The 19,843-nt window shown below is 39.3% G+C and overlaps 1 protein-coding gene across 3 annotated transcripts; it reads left to right on the top strand.

The window, feature by feature from the left end:
• Positions 1-252: 252 nt before the first annotated feature.
• Positions 253-18,391, top strand: LOC143024839 (pentatricopeptide repeat-containing protein 1, mitochondrial). 3 transcript variants are annotated; one of them, XM_076184114.1, is made up of 11 exons: positions 253-324; positions 1,060-1,791; positions 2,055-2,192; positions 4,483-4,657; positions 4,922-5,070; positions 7,672-8,141; positions 11,809-11,932; positions 13,470-13,574; positions 14,303-14,433; positions 15,117-15,291; positions 18,161-18,391. In XM_076184114.1, exons 1-11 carry the CDS (start codon positions 268-270, stop codon positions 18,332-18,334), a joined length of 2,430 nt encoding a protein of 809 aa, XP_076040229.1. In that variant the 5' UTR covers positions 253-267; the 3' UTR covers positions 18,335-18,391. The 3 variants fall into 3 exon arrangements, with proteins under 3 accessions (XP_076040229.1, XP_076040231.1, XP_076040230.1); XM_076184116.1 differs by having other exon boundaries at positions 271-443; XM_076184115.1 differs by lacking the exon at positions 253-324 and adding an exon at positions 610-630.
• Positions 18,392-19,843: the final 1,452 nt, after the last annotated feature.

The raw sequence follows: 19,843 nt of genomic DNA, 5'->3' as shown, positions 1-19,843 counted from the left end.
TTCCTGCTTATTTGTAGATTTTCATTCCGTTTTCTTATATATGTATCATAAAAGAAAACGACAAAAATATTACGTCTGTATCAGCTACGGGACCCCTATCCTTTAAAATCTTCGAAAAAATCGTGACGTGAATAAATCTGGTCGGCTAATCATTACATGACAAAACGAGGGAGACATTTTTCATATGAGGAACCTCTTTTGTCACATATGAGGTTTTGTATCACTTACTATACCTGCGACATCTATGAATTAACTACTAAGTTGTCAATGTTTATGTTTACATCGGCAAGATCAGAGAATTTTCCTGTCTGCAATACGTGTGATGTTAGTTGTTTTGAGGAATTTGTAGCACCGCAGAAGCAAAACAACCTAGTTTATTTATTGTATATTTGATATGGTCACAAGGATTATGGGAAATAGCAATATATTTATTTCTTGCACAAGTAAGGGAGATGATAAGTGTCAACAGAGATTGAATGTGTAACGAATTAAACGAGCACTTTTATTAATTTGCAGACTGTTAACCCCTTTTTTCCATTCCTTTCTCGATATTTTTACCTACAAGTACTTCAGTATTTGCACTAATTAACCATTAATATTTCCTGACACACTTCTAATCAAATTATGATGGTACGTCGGGAGGTGCATCCCTGGACTGGTGCCCAGGTTCTCTCTGTCTATAAAATTCAATTGTATTTCTTACACTTTTTTGCTTATGGGGAGCTGACAGCTGGTAACTGCTCCCTCTCCCATACCACTTTCAGCCAGTGACACGGAAACAGTTCCATGCTAATACAACACAGTCAACAGTCCAGGACTCCAGAGTCAGAGTGGACCATCATCAGCCATTTGTGATTGTGATTGTGGGGCTCCAGGTTTTCCACTTAGTGAAACTTGTTGTAATAATTAGTAATAGATTAGTTACATTCTGTTCTCTAGGTTTTGATTACAATACTGTAAATATTAAGTTAAAAGTTTGTTGTTAAAAGCAAATGTTTTTTCATAAATTAACAAGATGTGTTGGTGTAAACTGTAATATGTTTTTCTGTTTCTCAACAGATATATAGTAACAGCACAACATTGAAAAAAATGCTGCGTCCATCTCACTTAGTGCATAAGTGTTGCTCACATCACTTTAAACCTACCTTACACACACTCTTAAACCAAAGAACTGTACAGAGTTCCTCAGTATTACCCTATCTAGGTATTGCCTTTTCATCATCAGTTGTAAGTGAATCCCTTGTAGATGATGCAGATACTTTTGGAAATCTAAAAGATAAGAAACAGAAGCATCGTTTCAAAACAAAAAAGCCAGTATATGAAAATGTAAGCCCAAAGAATGTATGGAATAGAAAGATGAATAAATTTCAACAGTTTTCAGAACCTATTAACAAGGTTAGTACTAGCAGGAATAAAGAGGATGTGGTTGAAAAGTGGTATGAATTTAGGGATAAGGAATTTAGTCAAATTTTGCGAAATTCTCAGACTGTAATGGATGATTCAGAAGATGAATATGATTTTTTCAAAACTGAAAAGAAAAATAATAATGACTGTACTGATATAAATTATGGGAAGAAAAGTGAACATCTTCAAAACACAGATTTTGAATTTGAAATGAGTGAACAAGAGAATGAATTTGGAACCTTATCACCATACAAGAACAGTTTTGAAACAATAGAACCTTGTGAAAGGGATAAACGTGAAGAGGAATTCCATAGAAAGAAAACTGGTATAAAGCATTCTGTCTACTACTATGGACTAAGAATGAAAAATTTGTGCAAGGATAAGAAGGTTAGTTTTGAATATGTATATTTGTGTATCTGATGGAAATTAAATTATAAATGTCACATTATTGTTTGACAAATTTTATACCATATTTTTTGGCATGAGTTTTTTTTTTCAGAATATGTTTGCCACATATGCTTATATGGTCATGTATCAAAATATACTTGCCATATATGCTTATGTTCATGCATCTCATATACATGATTTTTTTTTAGATATGGTAGTATTACACCACTGTATTAAGTAAATAATTTAATTCTTGTTCTCAGCTCAAGGAGGCCTTGAAAATATTAGAAGAAGAAATGCCTAATGATGGAGTTAAACCAAATAAGTTTTGCTTTAATGTTTTGATTAATGGTTGTGGGAAGGTCGGATATACCAAAAAAGCTTTCCAACTTTACAATCAGGTAATTTATTATGTGGTTTCTTGTATTAATATTTATCTGTGGGGACACCCAAAATATGACGCTAATAAGTGAGCACACACACGAGAAGACAGATTATACACTATTGTCGGTAATGAGTGGACTTAGTGAAGGACAGGATCAACCAGCCTCCAGAAGCATATTCATAATCACACCACTCACTGCTCCATTAACACACTAAAAGACAACACATTGTTGCATGCCAGATCCCCTGATATCCATCCCTCTGAATCCTCTCTCCCACAAAAGGACAGAGTCCACCTGACCATAATGCGATGCAGCCACCACCCAGCCCTTCTAAGCTACCAGAAGAGACTGGATGACTGCATTGTGGACAAATGCCCATGATGTAACACTTCACCCCATACTATTCAACATGTCAAGGAAGACTGCATTATACACAATCATGCACACAAACAACACAACATACACTCTATAAAGGATTTGTGGGAAAACCCCATTTCAGCCGTGGCATTCCTTGGAGAGACAAGACTGCTCGGACAGACAATCTAGGGAACAAGAACAACAGCAACAACCTAGGAGGAGGTTGATATTACCTCCAAGAACTTAAAAGGTTAAACAACCTATGGTAAATTTTTAACTGTTAGAAAAATGAGTATGAATGATATTTTGACACAGCCCAAAGGGATTTCTCCTTATCTTTTATATTTTCTGCATGAGGAAACACTGAGTGGGTTGTGGGTCACTGTGTAAGTGAAGTGCCCCTGCTATAGACTAAGTCTCACTGCATTGCTTTTAACCTAGGCAGTGGGCAGGAGTCAGGGATGACCCTTCATCCACGAGGATTTAAAATAAGAGGGAAACAAGGATGGTGGATGGGAGTGGAATGAGTGGGAGTGGGTGCATGCCTTTGACTTTACTACCTCCCTTATAAAGAGATGGTGATGACATTCCCTAGACTGTCTGGCTGAGCAGTCCTGTCACTCCTTACTCCCCTTCCACCTCATATTACTTATTTGTATTTGTGCAGCCTGTAATTATCTTTAGGGTTGTGTTCTGTATAGTCTGCAGTGTGTTGTGATTCAGTGAGGTTAGAGGCCCATGCAGAGCTTGCATAATTTAACACTGAGTATATGTATTGTTTCCATAATGTAATGGTAGTTTCTTTGTTGTGCCTAAATGTTGTACCTGCATGTGATTTAAGCACATAAGTCTAGCTGTGTATATTGTCCTTATGTTTGTGATGTCTTGTTTGAATGACGTGGATGTATCATAAATTATGCTAAGAATCTTGGATGAGTGTGTATGAGGGGAAAGAAGCCCTTGGTGAGATAGGTAGACCATTTCCGTCACTGACTTGTAGTAGAAGGGTATCGCGGCGAAACGCGACAGACATATCAATACATCAAAATACCATAGGTTCCGATCAACACTGATTCAGTTGATAGAGATTGCAACGCTCCCTCCGGGTAAGCGATCATTTTTCCGCTGCTCCTTGTGTCAATGACACACAAACTGAAGGATGAGGGTTGGTACTGGACCGCAGATTAGTCGTCTGGTAGGACATGGGGATTGGGTAAGTGGGTCCTAGTCCACTTTTCCATTCTTGGTTGAAAGGAAACTCGATCTTTTCTCTGTATTTATTCTTCCAGAACTTCCATAAACTTCCCACACCAGGGAAGGGGGGGGGGTGTGTTGCAAGCTTGTGTTCCCTTTCAATAGTACATTTTACTCCAGGACTGGTTCCCTTTTAAAAGGGATGATTTCGAATTATGATTTAACAGCCTGCGTCGGCTGTCTTGAAGAGCTTCGTGGCTTCTCTAATATGCCACGTAGATAGACTAGTTCAAAACAATGAGCCCTTTCTTTACCCTTCGTGTCCGATAGCGAGATTAGGACTTGTTTATGTAGTAACATTTTTTCATCATTTGTTAACGAATCCAGTTCTTTTTATGGATTTCTTTATAATTAATTCTAATCATTACAATAGTAAATTAAAAATATTAGAGCTGGATGATGAATCAATTTCTAAGTATTTCCAAAATTTTAAAGGGGTAACTTTTCCCCCTGACAAAGGGACTGGTCACATGTCAGCTTTCTGTATGTGTAAAGATGGAGGAAATATATTTGAAGTTGTTAGAGAGATCACATACCCAGTCAGAAAACTTAGTGTCAGTCTGCTGTACCTCCAGATAGAGATGAGAGAGTGGGTGAACTTTGAAAGTTAACCATTTATATTGATACATTTTTCATCATTTGATCATATTGTATTTTTAGTATTGATCATTTTCCTTTGTGACCCACAATATAGATGAAAAAACGAGGTCTGGAGGTAGATGGAGTGGTGTACACAGGGTTGTTTAATGCTTGTGCCAATTCCCCCTGGCCCACAACTGATGGTCTTACCAGGGCTAGACAGTTATATACAAGTCTGGCAGAAAGACAGTACCTCTTCAATACAACCCATTATCATGTTATGATTAAAGGTAAGATATCTGGAATATATTAAAAGCAATTGTTTTGTCAGAATTATCATGACTAATGCAATAACATGTTTGAGATTTAGTCATATCCAAACTATTTTATTCACCTAAGAAGCCACTGTTATACTAGAAAAGAAAGGTCTTTTAATCAAGATAACTCTTCAGTCATGGGTATGTTCCTCAGTTAGGTTATTTATAGATAATCATGTTCAAGGTGTTTAGATAATAAGGATGTATCTAAAACTAAGTAATATTTCTCTTCTTCAGCATTTGGAAGATGTGGAGATATAGAAATGGCTTTTACTTTAGTGGATAGAATGTTGGAGCAGGGCCTGATGATCAGCACTGCAACTTTCAACTTCTTATTACAAGCATGCATCTCTGATAAAGAAGCAGGATTTAGACATGCTATCAAAGTAAGATATTTTAACCTCATGATGTGATTTTCCACTAACTACAGTACCCTAGTTTGGGGGTACTTGTTGCATGTAGTGCAGTATAAATTGTTCAGTAACATGCAGCTGATATTTTACAGACTATATGCAGTGCCCCAATGCACCAGAGTCACGTATTATTTTGCCTATATTAGAGGAAATCTCTACTCATAGAGAAATGCTACCTTATTGTACTGTGACTGTGCCTCTGTTATGCTGTCCCCCTCTTAATGCTCTCTTGTATCACTTCTTTGAGCTAAGTTTTCCCTCTTTGGTTGTAAAAGGTTGCTAAAATGGGATAGTGATGGGAGTACAGATGAGAGTAAAAGGGAAGAGACGGGAATATGTATGTGAAAAGGAAGATGGATGTGTAGGCATTAAGTGAAACTAAGTTGAAAGGGAGGGTGATTTTGAGTTTGGGCATGTAGTTGGGAGGGTGTCAGGAGTGAAGAGAGAACGAGGGAGGGAAGGGGTGGCTCTACTAGTAAGTGAGGAGATAGGAAAGCATGTGGTGGAGTGGAAGGAAGTTTCCTCAAGGTTAATGAGGATAAAGAAACTGGGAAGGGAGATGTGTGTCTTTGCAAGCACATATGGGCCTGGTAGTGAGAAGAGTTTAGAGGAAAGGGAGGCTTTTTGAATATAATTAAATAGTGCACTGCCTCTCTTGCAATCCCCCTCAAGCAGATTGCCACTTGGAACTTCTCCACTTTCCCCAGCTGTCAACATGTGGAGCCAACCCAGCATCTATACCACTACCAAAGTGACCAGTCATTGTGGCATCCAACTCTTGGTGAAATCACTACCTTAAGCAATGATCCTATGGGCCATGCATTAACCATAGAGATACCCAGTACAATGAACTTGTTCTTCTCCTGTTATGTTTGCCTTTCTGCTAGGCCCACATCACCACCTTCCTGACACAAGTAAATGCCTTAGGAAATTGAAAATATCATAAGAAATTGGCATCTGGGAATGGATGCAAAGAGATCATATGAGAGGGTGATTGTGCTGATGACACTGTATGGCTCAGACATGGAATTTAAGAGAGACAGAAGTAAAGTTTAAATGTATTTGATATGAAATATCTGAGAAATATGGAAGGTGTTACAAGGTTGGATAAAGTGAGAAACAAGGAAGTGATGAGAAGAATGGGGGTGGAAAAGATGGCAGATAGGTGAAAGAGTTTTGGGGTAGTTTGGACTCGTGGAAAGAACGAATGAATGAAAATTAGTAAAAGGTGTGTAAGGCAAAAGTGGATGGAATAAACTTGAGAGGACAAGTGAGGATGAGATGGATAGATAGGGTGAAAGGGGCTCTGAGCAAGAGGGGGATGTCTGTTGAGCAAGGAAGGGAGAAGGCAGGAGATAGGAGTGAGTGGAGAATGGCTGTGTATAGATGATACTGTGATGTAAGGAAGGGAGGGGTGGGGGTAGGGAGGGAGTATGGAGTGGGTATGTGTGAATGATATTTTGACACAGCCCAAAGGAATTTCTCTCTGTCTTCTCTATTTTCTGCATGAGAGGATGGAGAGGGGGTCACCAATTAAATGAAGCAGCCTTTCTGTGGATGTACTGTGTCTTGCTGTATTGCTTCTGACCCATGGCAGTGGATGTTAGGAGCTAAGATGAGAGGGAGATGGTGGATAGGAGTGGAATGGGTGGGAGTGGGTACATGCCTTTTGATTTGGGTACCTCCCTTATAAGGGGGAAAATGCCCCTGGTATATAGTCAGACAGTATGAAATTAGGTATGTCATAAGTTCTCTGCCAGAATGCTCACTTTAAGTAATCATTAAATCTGTAAAAGTGTTGCTGTGCTCTGTTGCATCACTTGCTATAATTAATTAATTAATTGAAAAAGTATATTCAGAAAATCTCAATATCAAAACAATTGCAACATTGTGAGAAATTCAAAGATATTGTAAAATTGTGCAAATGACCAACTTAAATAGTTTGTGCAAAAGAATTGAAATAAGGTAAAAAAGATTTAAAGATGAATGGATTTGAAGGGTTAGTAATAGATCAAGGCAAGACTAAAAGAGAGGAAACCAGAATGTGGGCTGTGTGTACATTACTTCAGAAATATACATATATACATACATACATACATCAGGGAGATATTTGAAGGTTGTGATTAAAAATTCTGCTGACCTTACCATGTTTGTTTGTTTGTTTATTCATTTAATTTTTTGTGGGCTGAGGACATAAGAGTATCAAAAGTGAGGCCCAGGGTTTTAGGACTCTTGTCCAATGGAGGGAGTTGGCCATTTAGTTTTATTGTTGGGTATTTCTTTTATTCATTGATGTGTGGGTTTATAAAGAGGTCTGTGATATTAAGTTTGTTGATAGTTACTTTAAAGCTGCAGGTTTCTAGTCAGTGTAACTCAAGGTAGTAGTTATTATTTGGTTACGATTTTGATACGTAAAGAGAGGTGTGTTACAGTTCAATCAGCTGAATAGTAGACATTTTTTAGAGCAAGTTGGATTGCTCATTATTCCAATGAGGCATGAAATTGTAAAGGGTTGAATGGGCTTCATTGAAACGGTTGAAAAAAAGATGATGTTGCAAATTTTATTCTTTACAGGCATGGAACAAAATGAGAGCGCTGCACCTTAACCCTGATATCTACAGCTATAACTTAATGGTTCGCTGCATAAAGGAATGCAAAGCAGGTGACCCAAAACTTTTAAATCAGCTCCTTGACCTTCCCAAGGTTGCAACACAACCAAAGAGAGGGCTCATAATAGAGAAAAGACCCTCGTCAAGAATCCATAAGACTAAATTAGATATTCCCGTAATAAGCATAGATGAAAATTATGCTAATGACCAAGGGAACACAAAAGAAGAATGTCTGCATGAAAAGGATCAAGAGGATGGAATTCAAAATTCAGATAAAGGAAGAGACTTAAAAGAAAAGACTTACAAATTCAATGGAGGCTCTGCCTCAGCTGTAACCAGTAATGTACCAGCAGAGTTTTTTCCCAACTTGATTGCTAGGCAACCTAGCAGTGGCCAAATGGTAGCAATGTCTTCTCTTGACAAAGCACATGAAAGGTAATGGTAGTATATGTTGTGTACCTATACTCAGGGTGGATATACAGAAGGCTTCTTTGTGAGGATAGAATGTGTATGTGGTAGGAAGGTGTTGGATTAATTACTTTTATGTGTTGCTTGAGTAAGGCATCACACAAGCTTGACATACATGATATATATTGTAAAAATAATTACAAAAAACCTGTGACTAAATGATCATCCAGAAACCACAGGGAAATTAAAGTTTAGAATACTAAACATTTTATTCCATTACTACATCTTCAGAGTGGTAATAGACAAAAACGTTTAGTATTCTGAAGAGGGCGAGGGAGGGAAGGGGTGGCTATTCTAGTAAGTGAAGAGATAAGTAAACGTGTAGTGGAGTGGAAGGAGGTTTCCTCAAGGATAATGTGGATGAAGGTGAAACTGGGAAAGATGTGGGTCTTTGTAAGTGCATATGGGCCTGGCAGTGAGAAGAGTATAGAAGAAAGGGAGGCCTTTTGGATAGATTTAAATGAGTGCATAGAGGATTTAGGGAGAAATGTCAATGTAATAGTACTGGGAGACCTTAATGCTAGGGTAGGAAATGGTCCAATTGATGGAGTGGTTGGGAAATGTGGAGTTCCAGGAAAGAATTGTAGTGGAGAGTTGATGGTGGAAATGTGTCTAGAGAGTTGATGATAGCAAATACAGTGTTTCGGAAGAAAGTCAAGCATAAGTACACATGGGAGAGGGTGGTGGATGGAAGGGTGGTAGATAGAGCATTGATGGATTATGTAGTGGTAAATAGGATTATGATAGGAAGAGTTAGGGATGTACATGTGCTAATGGGAGAAGGTGGGGGAGTGTCAGATCATTTTTTGGTGGAAGGTAAGTTGAGAGTGGAGGATAGATGGAGAAAGAGGAAAGGGACAAGGTAGGGAGGTGCTTAGAGTGAACTCTTTGAATGAAAAGGAGAAGGAGTACAAGAAGAAGCTGAAGGAGGAGTGGGAGGGAGTGAAGGATAGAGTGGAGCTGGGTGTGGAGGAGGAATGGGGATGGTTCAGGGAGGGAGTCGCAAAGTGTGCGGGGATGGTCTGTGGAACGGGGGGAATGGAGGGTGGGTAGTGAATGGTGGGATGAGGAAACAAAGAAGGTTGTAGAAGAGAAGAAGCGAGCTTTCACAGATTGGTTACAAAATAGGACGAGGGAGTCATATGAGAGGTACAAAGAGAAGTAAAGCAAATGGTAAAGGAAGCAAAGAGGAGAGCAGATGTGAAGTGGGGTAAGAGTATGACAGAAATTTTTGAAAGTATTAAAAAGTTGTTTTGGAAAGAAATTAAGAGAGGAAGAGGAGGCGAATCAAGTAGAGAAGAAAAGATAAAAGGTGCAGATGGAGAGATGATAATGGAAGAGAAGGCAGTAAGAGGAAGATGGGCAGAGTATTTTAGGGAGTTGCTAAGTGTGAGGGAGGATGGGGGGGAAAGATGGTTGTGCTGGGAAATGCTAAGAAGGTGACCGTGATGAGTGGGGAAAATGGAGGAGAAATGGGGAGGGATGAAGTGAAGGCATTTGTCGAGATGATGAAAGAAGGTGGGGCGCCTGGTCTGGATGGATGCCGTGCGGAATGTCTAAAAAAGGGAGGTACAGTGATGGTGGACTGGCTGGTGAGGTTATTTAATGTTTGCTGGAGAGAGGGTAGAGTGCCAGAGGACTGGAGGAGTGCCTGTATAGTTCCACTTTACAAGGGAAAAGGGGACAAATGTGAATGTAGTAGTTTCAGAGGGATTAGCTTGTTAAGTGTAGTTGGGAAGGCTTATGGGAGGATCTTGATTGAGAGGATTAGGAGAGGAACAGGGGGAGTGGTTGGTGAGGAACAGTGTGGATTTAGGACAGGTAGAGGTTGTGTAGATCAGATCTTTGTGGTAAGACAAATATGTGAGAAAGCTATAGGAAAGGGGAAAGATGTTTTTTGGGCTTTTATGGATCTGGAAAAGGCTTACGATAGGGTAGACAGAAAGGCACTGTGGGAGGTTATGCAGATATATGGGATAGGAGGAAAGCTTCTAGGAGCTGTCAAGAGTTTTTATGAGAGTAGTAGAGCTTGTGTCAGGATTGGAAATGGAGAGAGTGAGTGGTTCGAGGTAAAGGTGGGACTTCGTCAAGGATGCGTTATGTCGCCCAGGCTGTTCAACTTATACATGGATGGGGTAGTGCAAGAGGTAAATGCAAGGGTAGTGGGTCAGGGATTGGAGATGGTTAAAGAAAATGGAGAAAAGTGGGAGGTGAGCCAGCTGTTGTTTGCGGACGACACTGCGCTTGTGGCAGGATCGGAGGAGGGATTGAGGAAGTTGGTGACAGAGTTTGGGAGAGTATGTGATAGAAGAAAACTAAAGATAAATGTGGGTAAAAGTAAGGTGATGAGATGTACAAGGGGTGAAAGTGGCAGTAGACTGGAGGTGAGCATTGGGGGAGAGCAACTGGAGGAAGTGGATAGTTTTAGATACTTGGGTGCAAGTGTGGCAGGAAGGGGTGGAGTGAAGGTGGAGGTAGAATGTAGATTGAGAGAAGCGAGTAAATGCCTTGGTGGATTGAAGAGTGGAATGAGAAATAAACATTTGGGAATGGATGCTAAGAGGAGACTGTATGAAGGAGTGATTGTGCCAACAGCACTGTATGGGGCAGAAACATGGAAAATAAGAGAGGAGGAGAGGAGTTTGAATGTGTTTGAGATGAGGTGTCTGAGAAGTATGATGGGGGTTGCTAGGCTAGATAGAGTGAGAAATGAGGAGGTGAGGAGGAGAATGGGGGTGGAAAGGGAGTTGGGAGATAGGGTTGATGAAAGAGTGTTGGGATGGTTTGGACACATGGAAAGAATGAGTGAAGAAAGACTGGTAAAAGAGGTATGGAGGGCGGATGTGGAGGGAGTGAACATGAGGGGACGTCCTTGGATGAGGTGGATGGATGGGGTGAAGGGGGCTTTGGGGAAGAGGGGAATGTCTGTTGAGGAAGGACGGGAGAGGACAGAAGACAGGGGTGAATGGAGAATGGTTGTATATGGATGATGTTGAGATGCATGAGGTGGAATGGGCGGGGGGATGGGGGGTGAGGTAGTGTGTGTGAGCAGAATTTGACGCACTCTGAAGGGATTTCTCCCTGTCTTCTCCTTTGATGCATGGGGGGATGGAGACGGGGGGTCGCCGATTTGATGAAGCGGCCTTGCTGTGGATGTGCTGTGTCTTGCGACACTGCTTCTGACCCAGGGCAGTGGACAAGGTGCAGGGATGACCTGTCATCCAGGAGGTGCTAAGATAGGAGGGAGGGTGGAGGGGTGTGGAGTGTATTCAGGGATGGAATTGGTGGGAATGATTTTATGCCTTTTCCTTTTTGGCTACCTCCCTTGTAAGGGGGAAAAAGCCTTGGTATATGTATGTATGTATGTATTCTGAACTTTAATTTCCCTGTGGTTTCTGGATGAACATTATATATATATATATATATATATATATATATATATATATATATATATATATATATATATATATATATATATATATATATATATATATATATATATAAAGCCATATTGTGATCAGCCTAAAGATCTCTCGCGAAGGAAAGTTCTATCCCTGAGCCACCCAAGGCACCTTCCCTATATGTATATTGCACACAGGTAGATGATTTATGATGCATTTGTTGACATTTGCAGGCTAACCCTAGTTGGAGGAAGTGTAGGATTTCTTGAGCAAATTCATCAGGATAAAGTCAAACCTAGTATTGTATTCTTCACACAACTTCTGGACTGCTTGCCACCAGATACACAGGCAGAGGAGGTGGGTTTGAAGATATATTCCTGTCTATCTATATACCAAGGGCTTCTTTCCCCTTATAAGGGAGGTAGCCAATCAAGGTATGCACTCAGTCCCACCCATTCCACTCCCGTTCACCACTTCACCACCCTTGTTACCCTTTCATTTTAGCTCCTCATGGGAGACCCAGAACCCCCCCCCTTCCAGGTTTGAAGATACAGTACAGTAAACCCTCAATATAACGGATTTCGAGATACTGGATATCAGATATAATGGACAAAAAATCTGACCTGACAAAACCTCGCTATAATGGATTTTCATCTGTTATAGTGAAAGATCCTCGGTTATAATGGATCTTTGGATATAACGATAGACCCCTGTCCCCATATCATCCGTTATATCGAGGGTTTACTGTAATTTCTGATCCTACTAATTTCTAATACTGGACAAATTTTGGGATATAACAAATTGTGATATTTCCATTGGATGTGACGGATCCTTGGTTATAACGGATCTTCAGATATATCGACAGACCCCTGTCCCCATGTCGTCCGTTATATCGAGGGTTTACTGCACTTTAATGGCATTTACACTAATCATTTTCATATTCAACATTGCAATACATTTTCTTACCTAGTACCATATTGAGTGTGTGTGTGTGTGTGTGTTCAGCTAGTTGTAGTATATAGGAAAGGAGCAATGCTCATTAGGCCCCATTTCCTATTCTCATTTTTTTTTTTTTTTATCAGACCTATCATCTAATTCATGTACAGCTCCAACTTAGTTTTGTTTTCTTCCTTCCTTCTGTCTTTCCTTCTTTCCTTCCCATGCTTTTCTTTTTTCAGTGATATTCAGTACTTCATTGTTTCTTTGATAACTGTTATATGTTGGTACAATTTGTTCAATTTGTTCTTTGTATTACGATGGTTTGGACACATGGAAAGAATGAGTGAAGAAAGACTAGTAAAAGAGGTATGGAAGCCAAATGTGGAGGGAGTGAACATGAAGGGACGTCCTAGGATGAGGTGGATGGATGGGGTGAAGGGGGCTTTGGGGAAGAGGGGAATGTCTGTTGAGGAAGGACAGGAGAGGACAGAAGACAGAGGTGAATGGAGAATGGTTGTATATGGATAATGTTGTGATGCATGAGGTGGAATGGGCAGGGGGATGGGAGGTGAGGTAGTATGTGTGAGCAATGGGGAGACAGAGAGGGGGGGTCGCCAATTTAATTAAGCGGCCTTGCTGTGGATGTGCTGTGTCTTGCGACACTGCTTCTGACCCAGGGCAGTGGACAAGGTGCAGGGATGACCTGTCATCCAGGAGGTGCTAAGATAAGAGGGAGGGTGGAGGGGTGTGGAGTGTATTCAGGGATGGAATGGGTGGGAATGATTTTATGCCTTTTCTCTTTTGGCTACCTCCCTTGTATGGGTGAAAAAGCCTTGGTATATGTATGTATGTATGTATGTACAATTTGTTCTCATTGATTACCTTTACTTGAAAATGTATAACATCTTGTTGACATTATTTAGTGCATCAATCTCCTCATCACTTATCTTTTCAGGCACTTATTTCAGAAATGCAGTCATTGGGTGTTAAGGTTGATATTTCCTTCTGCAACATGCTTATTCGCAGACGCTGTTTTCGCACAGATGCTGAGGCTGTGAAGGTATTGTGCTGTATATCTGTAATTTATAGGTATTGAGGATTATGAACAGAATATATATTAGTTGCAATATTTCTGTTGATGATAACTGGGCAGGGATTTTTTTATTTTTTGATAAATCATCCCATATGAAATATGGAGTGTTATATGAATTTTATGTAGTTAATACTTTCATGGCTCTAAATACTACTATTAGATCATCTCTCTTCATTCCTCGGATATGGGTAGCCCCAGGTTTTTCAGTCTTTCTTCATCAAGATCTGGAATTGTTTTAGTGTTTGCTTTCTGAATTTCATTATCTTATTTATTTCTCATTTTTATTATGACCACACCACAGTACTATACTTCACTCTAGGGTGAATAATTTTTTTTATTGTCTTCATCATGTCTTTGCCCATGTAGAGAATGCTTCAATAAATTATAGGTTTCTTTGGATGTGTATTTCTGGTGATTTTTTTTTTCATTATTATTATTTTGTTGAAGGATTTAAATTTTGTCAGATGAACTGGATTGTTTATATATATATATATATATATATATATATATATATATATATATATATATATATATATATAATATTTATATTTATATATATATATATATATATATATATATATATATATATATATATATACATATATATATATATTTTTTTTTTTTCATACAATTGAGTGTGCTTCTCTTTGTATTGAATACAAAGGAAAATTTCTTTTCTTTAATGAATAAACAAGGCTGCCCAGGAATTGATTCAGGCCCATCACCTCTACCCAGACATCATTACATTTGGATGTTTGGCTTTGGGGTGTAAAAAGTATAAAGAAGGACTGCAACTTCTAGAAGACATAAAGGAAACTGGATTTAGGTAAAAAGAAATAAATCATGTTTTCCAGATTTGCCAAAGTTAATCTGAGTAAACAGATATCATCTTACAAGAAGGTCAAATGTAAATCTTCTCAGATCAGTGGCTTCTCCATAGCTACATCAAATTATTTGGTGTAGGTAAAGCAAAACCAGTGATGTTAGTTATAGATTAAATCTAATTTACTACATTGATGGCTAACTCCCTGATAAGGAGGAAGAAGCCCCATGTATATAGACTACAGTTAGAGTGATATATACATACATACATATACCAAGGCTTTTTCCCCCTTTCAAGGGAGGTAGCCAAAAAGAAAAAGGCATAAAATCATTCCCACCCATTCCATCCCTAAATACACACCACTCCCCTCCACCCTCCCTCTTATCTTAGCACCTCCTGGATGTGTGAGAGTGATATATAAGAATTTTATTCCTTTTGCCAGAGCAGGATATGAGGATGACCTTTCATCCATGAGGAGCTAATAGGAGAGGGGAACAAAGGGTGGTGGATGGGAGTTAAATGGGTTGGAGTGGGTGCACGACTTGGACTTGGCTACCCCCCTCATAAGGGAGGAAAGAAGTCCTTGGTATACAGATAGATAGAAGTATGCCATTAGACTGAAAAACTTTGAGATTTGCGAAGTTAGGATACTGTCATTGAATCTAATTATGTTACCTTATTTCCAGGCCAAATAATGAAATTCTTCACATCTTACTGAAGAACAGCTGTATTGAAAGAGATTATCACTACACTATGAATATAATGAATGTTTACACAAAGGAATGTGTCACACCAAGTGTCAACACCCTTCAGTGTTTAGAGAAGGCTCGAATTGTTGCCAAAGCAAGGGCTAAAAAATTGGTAAGATCAAAACATTGTTTGCCATCAAAATGAGCATCAGTCAGTCTGTTGCCCCTGGTCTCACTTGCACAACACATGTAGTCTTGAGGTAAACAGCAGTAGCAGAATAGCTGACATGAAATGATAGATATACAGGAATACCTCACTATATGACCGAGTGCTATAAAGTAGGTAAAACAAATGTTGGCTGTATGTGAAAGCCCCAGTAGGCAAAAATTGAGGAGGGGGTTGACAGGGTCCATGAACACAAACTCCCCATTTACATGTAAAACCCACCTCGATATACGATTTTTTGCATTGCAACCAGTCAGCTGGGAACACAACTCGGTTGTATAGTGAGGTATTCCTGTATTGTGGTTTAATATACTGCTATATAGTCCACTAGAGCTTGACTTGTTTTGTACATACATAAACCAAGGGTCTTTTCCCATTTACAAGTGAGGTAGCCAAAATCAAAGGCATAAATCCACCTCCATCCATTTCATCCCCACATACTCCACTCCCATTGTCCACCCCTTCCTCCCTCTTTTCTTGGCTCCTGGATGATGGGTCATCCCTGCATCTCACCCGCTGCCCTGGGTGAGAAGTAATGCAGCAAGACACAGCACATCCACAGCAAGGCTGCTTCATTTAATTGGTGACCCCCCTGTCTCCGTCCCCTCAAGGAGAAAAAGGGAAGAAGGGGAGAAATCCCTTCAGGTTGTGTCAAAATATCATTCACACATACTCTCTCCCCCCATCACCCACCCACTCCCTTCCATGCATCACAGCTTTATCCATACACAACCATTCTCCACTTACTCCTATCATCTGTCTTCTCCCTTCCTTACCCAACAGACATCCCCCTCTTTCCCAATGCCCCTTTTACCCATCCATCCATCTTGTCCTTGGTCGCCTCATCATGTCCACGCCATCCACCTGTGCCATCCACACTTCTTTTACTAATCTTTCTTCACTCATTCTTTCCATGTGTCCATACCATCCCAATACTCTTTCATCAGCCCAATCTCCCAACTCCTTTTCCACCCCTGCTCTCCTCCTCACCTCGTTTCTCACTCTATCCAGCCTAGTAACTCGTACCGTACTTCTCAGACATTTCATCTCGAACACATTTAAATTCTTTCTTCCTGATTTGTTTTATACTTTTTCAAAATATAGTGTATCAATCAATCAATCATCCCATTGGCCATGTTCTCTTGTAGAAGCCAGCAACAGCTGAGCAGGACCATAAGGCACTTAAGAAAGAGATATTGCGTTGTTATCAGTGGATTGTTAGTGTGGGGCATTGTAGTATGAGAGATTCTGTGTCTTCTGTGTGGTGATTGTATCAGGAGCATTTTGAATCTGCAGGCCTATTCTGTGCTGGTACTGTCTTAACCCCTTCACTACGGGCCAAAATCTCGCGGGCAGCATTAGCAGCCAGACGTGCGATGTTGCGTCATAATACTCTCATAATAAAAAATAAAGTGACCGCTTATATAGCTAATTCTCTTTCACCCGTGAATTTTGATAACCATAGAAAATATGATAAAGCCAGTTTACAGAGTATGGGGGTCACGTAGGTACGACTACAAAAAATATAATCAAGATGCCGACATCGGCATCCTCGCGTACCCACTTGCTCCTCATGACGCCTTCTTCTTCTTCTTCTTCTTCTTCTTCTTCTTCTTCTTCTTCTTCTTCTTCTTCTTCTTCGTCTTCGTCTTCGTCTTCGTCTTCGCTCCTTGCTCCTTGCTCCTTGCTCCTTGCTCCTTGCTCCTTGCTCCTTGCTCCTCATGGAAGTGCTTGTTTAGTTATCTGGGTGCATATGTATTTACCTAGGTGTATTATATGGGAAGGGAGCAATGCTCATAGTTACCCATCTTTGTATCTTTCAGCATCTAGTTTGTTCTTAAATTCTTGTATGGTTTTTGCACATACTATTGTTTCATCCAGTTTGTTCCAGTCACCACTCTTCTATAACTGTCCTTTTTGATTTTCTTTTTATGTCCTTGTTTTTCTTTTATCCCACTTTAATAAATCTTTTCTGTCAAGGATTTCATGCCTTTCATGATTCGGTAAATGGCCATTAGATCTCCACTTTCTCTTATTTGTTCCAGGGTTGGTAGTTTCAGTTTGGACAATCTTTGTTCATATGTCCATTTTGAAATTGTTGGTGACATCTTTGTTATTGGTGTTTGGATTCTTTCTAATTTCTTTATATTCTTTTTTGTGCTAGGTGTCCATAGTGTCACAGCATACTCCAATCTTGGTTTTATCAGTGTGACTAATATTTTCTTTACCATTACCTTATACAAGTAGTTAAAGGCCACCTTTACTGATTTTAGTAAATTGTAGGTTTCTCCAACTATTTTGTTAATATGCTTGTCTAGTGACATGTCTTTGTTAATAATTACTCCTAGTTCCTTTTCCAAGCTAATTTTTTTTTTTACTTCCTTTGTACCAATTTTATATTGCCCTGATATTCTGTTTTTACTTTTTCCAAACTCCATTATACTACATTTCTTGATGTTGAATTTCACTTCCCACTTTTAGCTCCATTCCCAGACTTTATCCAGGTCTCTCTGTAGGGATTCACAGTCTTTTTCTGTACTTATTTTCTTTAGTAGTTTTGCATCATCTGCAGAGAAATTCATATAACTTTCTACACCTTCAACCATGTCATTATCTCTCAGTACCACCCTCATTTTTCTCCTATTCAAGAAATCTTCCATCCATTTCAATAACTTTCCTTGTACACCTATTATTTTGAGTTTCCTTCAGGTGATGTCAGTTTCTAATCCATTCACAATCACTCTCCACTCACACCTGTCTCTTGTCCTCTCCTTTCTATGCTCACCAGATGTAAAAACATGAACATTTATTTCAGGAATCATGGAATGATCTTAATGTTCGCCAGCAGAAGGAACTTAAACAAATCCAGATATTCATCTCCTTCTATAAGACATGGCTTTTGTCTTCATCTGTCCAGCTTGAAGAATTTCCATGGGCTCAGTATAGAGACAGCAATGACAAAGATGTGAAATTAAGTAATGACCTGTAAATAGAATGATTATATCTTTGTAAAAAAGGTGAAAATAAAATAGTTATTTGAGTATAACTTGATGAATTTCATTGGCCTCTTTAACAATTGTTGATTTTTATTGTCTTGATATCCTGTGTTTGGGTCAGAGGAGGATCTGAGACAGCTGGTGACAGGAATATATGCAATAGGATAAAGTTGAAAATAAGTGTGGGCAAGATGGCAAGATGAAAAAGAGATGAAGGTGGCAGCAAGCTAAAAAGAGAAAGGTTAGAAGAAATAATTTAAGATATTTAGAGTTGCATGAAGCAAAGAATGGAGTTGGGATGGAGGTAAACAGTAGAGTGAGGGAAGTAAATAAATATCTTTGAGGAATGAAAAGTATCATGGGGATGGATGTGAAGAGAAGACTATAAAGGGGTGGTCATGCCTACAAAACTGTATGGAGCAGAGTTGGAATTTATGGGAGGCAGATAATGAGATGGAAACAACTTCCCCAAAGATGATAAGAGACTCATCAAATCAGTGTATACAACAAAACTTGTACCATGGGAGCAGCTAGAAAATATATATTTTAAGGCATTTAGAACTCCCAGCACTTCTGCTGTAAAAATGGAGGAAACTACAGGTAATTTATTTTTAATCATGATATCTGGCATCACTACAGAGCAGTCTACTCCATCGGGTTTTTGATCCATCTGTATATATGCCGATGACGTTCAAGTGCTCAGATGCATGTTCAAGAAAATTTGCCTCAAGCTGAGCATCCAAATATCTTTTCTTCCTATATTGTGCTGTGCATATTCTTAAATTTTCTATAATCCAAAGGGATATTTTGGGATGTTAAATTCTGCCACTGCTAGAGGAAGAAGTCCTATCTGATTGGCAGAGTCTGCCAGATGAACTTTAATTGGCTTGGGCAGTTTTGGTCTGTTTGGTGTCCTATCAATTGGTTGTTTTGATAGGTATCGCAAACCTCTTTCCTGCAGATATAATGGGGGAAATCCAGCATCTACATACAAGCTCTCTACAGGAGAAGTGTGGTAAGCTCCTGTGCATATACACAGTGCCATATTATGAACCTTGTCCAACTTAGATAATGTTATCTTACTTGCTAATAAATTCTTAAATGTGAAGTTCTATCGGCTCCCCAAAAAAAGCCAGAAATTACCTTTAGGATGTTTAGTTGGAACTTCACTATTTCATTGATGTGTTGAGTAAAAGTTTAGTTGTCAAAAACAACACCAAGATACTTTACACGATCTTCATATGGCAAGATAGAATGATTTAAAAACAATGTAGGAATCTCTTCTCTACATCTTAATCCACAAAAACGAATGGCTTTGGTTTTTTATGGGAGGTTTCAATAGCTGTAGATAACTGTCCTTTTACTTCAACAGGGACTTTTTCAAGTAGGCCATCTATGGCTATATTAAAGTGTTGGGCTAAGAACACTTCCCTGTAGGATCCCTTCTTCCTGAAGGTAGGCAGAGGAAGTAGCCAAGCCTATTCTCACTTTTAGGTAGTGTT

This window comes from Oratosquilla oratoria, chromosome 4 (assembly GCF_046742065.1).
Source record: "Oratosquilla oratoria isolate Oo_2021 chromosome 4, ASM4674206v1, whole genome shotgun sequence".
Lineage (NCBI taxonomy): Eukaryota > Metazoa > Arthropoda > Malacostraca > Stomatopoda > Squillidae > Oratosquilla > Oratosquilla oratoria.
The sequence above is the reverse complement of the archived record's forward strand: the minus strand, read 5'-3'. Positions and strand labels throughout refer to the sequence as shown.

What these genes read in the sequence shown, in the direction of transcription:
- LOC143024839 (XM_076184114.1), top strand. Translation starts at nt 268, where the DNA reads ATGTTTATGTTTACATCGGCAAGATCAGAGAATTTTCCTGTCTGCAAT. An exon ending in ATTTGTGCAAGGATAAGAAG is followed by an intron (nt 1,792 to 2,054) that starts GTTAGTTTTGAA and finishes TCTTGTTCTCAG; the next exon opens with CTCAAGGAGGCCTTGAAAAT. An exon ending in CTTGACAAAGCACATGAAAG is followed by an intron (nt 8,142 to 11,808) that starts GTAATGGTAGTA and finishes TGACATTTGCAG; the next exon opens with GCTAACCCTAGTTGGAGGAA.